The sequence below is a fragment of the Zerene cesonia genome, chromosome 17 (assembly GCF_012273895.1).
Source record: "Zerene cesonia ecotype Mississippi chromosome 17, Zerene_cesonia_1.1, whole genome shotgun sequence".
NCBI classification, from domain to species: domain Eukaryota; kingdom Metazoa; phylum Arthropoda; class Insecta; order Lepidoptera; family Pieridae; genus Zerene; species Zerene cesonia.
Window position 1 is genome coordinate 256,304 of NC_052118.1, and position 2,234 is coordinate 258,537.

The 2,234-nt window shown below is 35.5% G+C and overlaps 1 protein-coding gene across 1 annotated transcript in view; it reads right to left on the reverse strand.

Moving 5' to 3' along the window:
* Positions 1 to 1,321: 1,321 nt before the first annotated feature.
* Positions 1,322 to 2,234, reverse strand: part of LOC119833328 — a 29,959-nt gene continuing 29,046 nt past the window's right edge. Inside the window, exons 3-4 of the mRNA XM_038357313.1 lie at positions 1,794 to 1,920; positions 1,322 to 1,343 (exon numbers count right to left, since the gene is read on the reverse strand). Coding sequence (XP_038213241.1) covers positions 1,322 to 1,343; positions 1,794 to 1,920 — 149 coding nt within the window. The remainder of the gene's footprint in view (positions 1,344 to 1,793; positions 1,921 to 2,234) is intronic.

Consider the following 2,234-nt stretch of genomic DNA (forward strand, 5'->3'; position numbering starts at 1 on the left):
CCAGGAGATGTGAATAGTGACTTCAGCACTGCTGAAGTCACTCCATCTAAAAACTCTGATACACAAGACCCCCCGTTAGATATAAATTAGATGTTTATGCTCTTCCAGTTGGAATCCATTTAGTGGCATTCACAATTATCCAGCACACTTCATCAATTACATGTCTATTCAAAATAATTTCTATTCATCCATATGAACAGCAGCATAAAACACACTTTATTTTCGCAGCCTACAGTGACGACGTATCTCATTAACATTACATCGGATCGATATCAGCCCTCTATTTACAAATTGTCATTGATTTATATCCATAATCGTATTGTACATTTTGTAGCCTTGTTCAAGTATTAAACCATTGCGTTTCACGAAGAAAGTTAATCGCATTAGACGTGCCTTATTGTGTTGGGAGGTCAATTATGAAGCGTCTGTATAAACAATGGCATTTGTATTTTTTACTGTATTAGCTTTATCAATACATTGCTTTAACGTATAGTGAATGGGCCTTATCTATCGTATGGATTTGTTAATGACTTGAAATAATTATTTTTGTATACCTAATACCTTTAAACATAATTTAGTACCTAATGCCCCAAAAATAAACGCTCTATTTTGAATTACAAAAAACAACCACCCCAACATATCAATCTATAAATGATATAGTTTTTTTTTTATGTAACTGCTAAGTAATTTTGATACGGGAAATTTTCTGTATAAGGAAACTTTTTGTAATGCAAAATTTTTTACAATAAAAAAGGCTTTAAGAGGAGCACACATCGGTGATATAGTTGAGTAATCCTGTGACAAAGTACGATAATCGCAATGTACGACCTAATATCCGAAATGTGGGGCATAAACAGTGCGAGGCGGCAGGCAATAGGCGTATATCGGTGTGACATGAGATCACAGCCCCGGGCGATCTGCCAGCTGCCAGCTGCCCGCGTAAACAATACAGACTCACGCTCGCAGAGCTCAATTAAAAACGTTGTGTTTACAGAACACTGCGAGCTGGCCAGCTGGATACAATTTCAAATAACAGTTGTAGTTATTGACTTCGGATAATATTTCCAAAACGACAAAATCTTGTCAGACAAAGGTCAGCCATAAAGTTCCCGCTGCAGCGTTCAAGTTGCACAATTTTTAAATAAGAAAGGATAACGAAACATCAAATTGTAAACCTTCAGTGAGCTGTGAACATTTATATCAACCCAAACTGATGACTTTACCGATAGATGACCATTATATTCCTTTTTGGTTTTCTGCATGTGCAGGGAATATTAAATCAAAGTCTAAACTGTACATGCTAGTAACAAATTAAATGCAATCAGGCATCTGGTAACATACACCTGTGTAAAAGATTTATTAGTTGTCGAGAAGAATAATACGTCTCGATAACGCTGGTAAAGTTGGTTTCGTGTATGTGAATTGTGGACACCAGCATAAGAATAATAAAACAACATATTATAATGCATTGTAATGCATAAAATAACGGTGTAATTTTTTATTCCAAACTTTAATCAACATTCTTTTCGTAGTGTATTATGTATTAGTATCGCGTTACGCTTCAGTATGTTGTTTTAATCTTCTTCCCTTATTACCTTCCTTTATTTCTACCTAATGTAATCTGGAAGAGGTCACTGATAAGTGATAGTGCCTTTTGTATTGTATTAATTCCGCTTTTGTATAAAATTACGTATAACATTGGTACAGTATAATTAATTAGAAAATATACTTTTGCCACAACACATTTCGTTTATTTAGTTTACTTGTGTGTTAGTGATACTATAATTACCCACCTATATTTGGCGGTGGATATCCTGTTGCTGACAAACTTCTGCGGCTGCACGCGGTTGATGAAGATCACCCGGTTCTGTTCGTCCGCCGCGCCGTCTGTTATCCCGGACGTCGTGGCCTCGTCCTCATCTGGATAAATATATGAGTTAGTTATTTGCGATCAATGAGATATAAAGGGGATCAATACGAAACGATAAGGTCGAGGTTGTGGAGGGAGGATAGAATCCACGTTGAAATAAATGACTCGAGATTGTGGTGAAGCAATCAAGGTTTGTTCTCACGCGAATTTTCATTATTTCTTCAAAATATCAGTTACGTTAATGATCTCACAAATTCAAGTATTTCAATATGTCGTTTCCCTATTTTCACATTATACCTAGTCTTGCCATAAATATTGTAATAAAGAAAAAAGAAAATTGTTAACTGCAAATAACATTTATTAC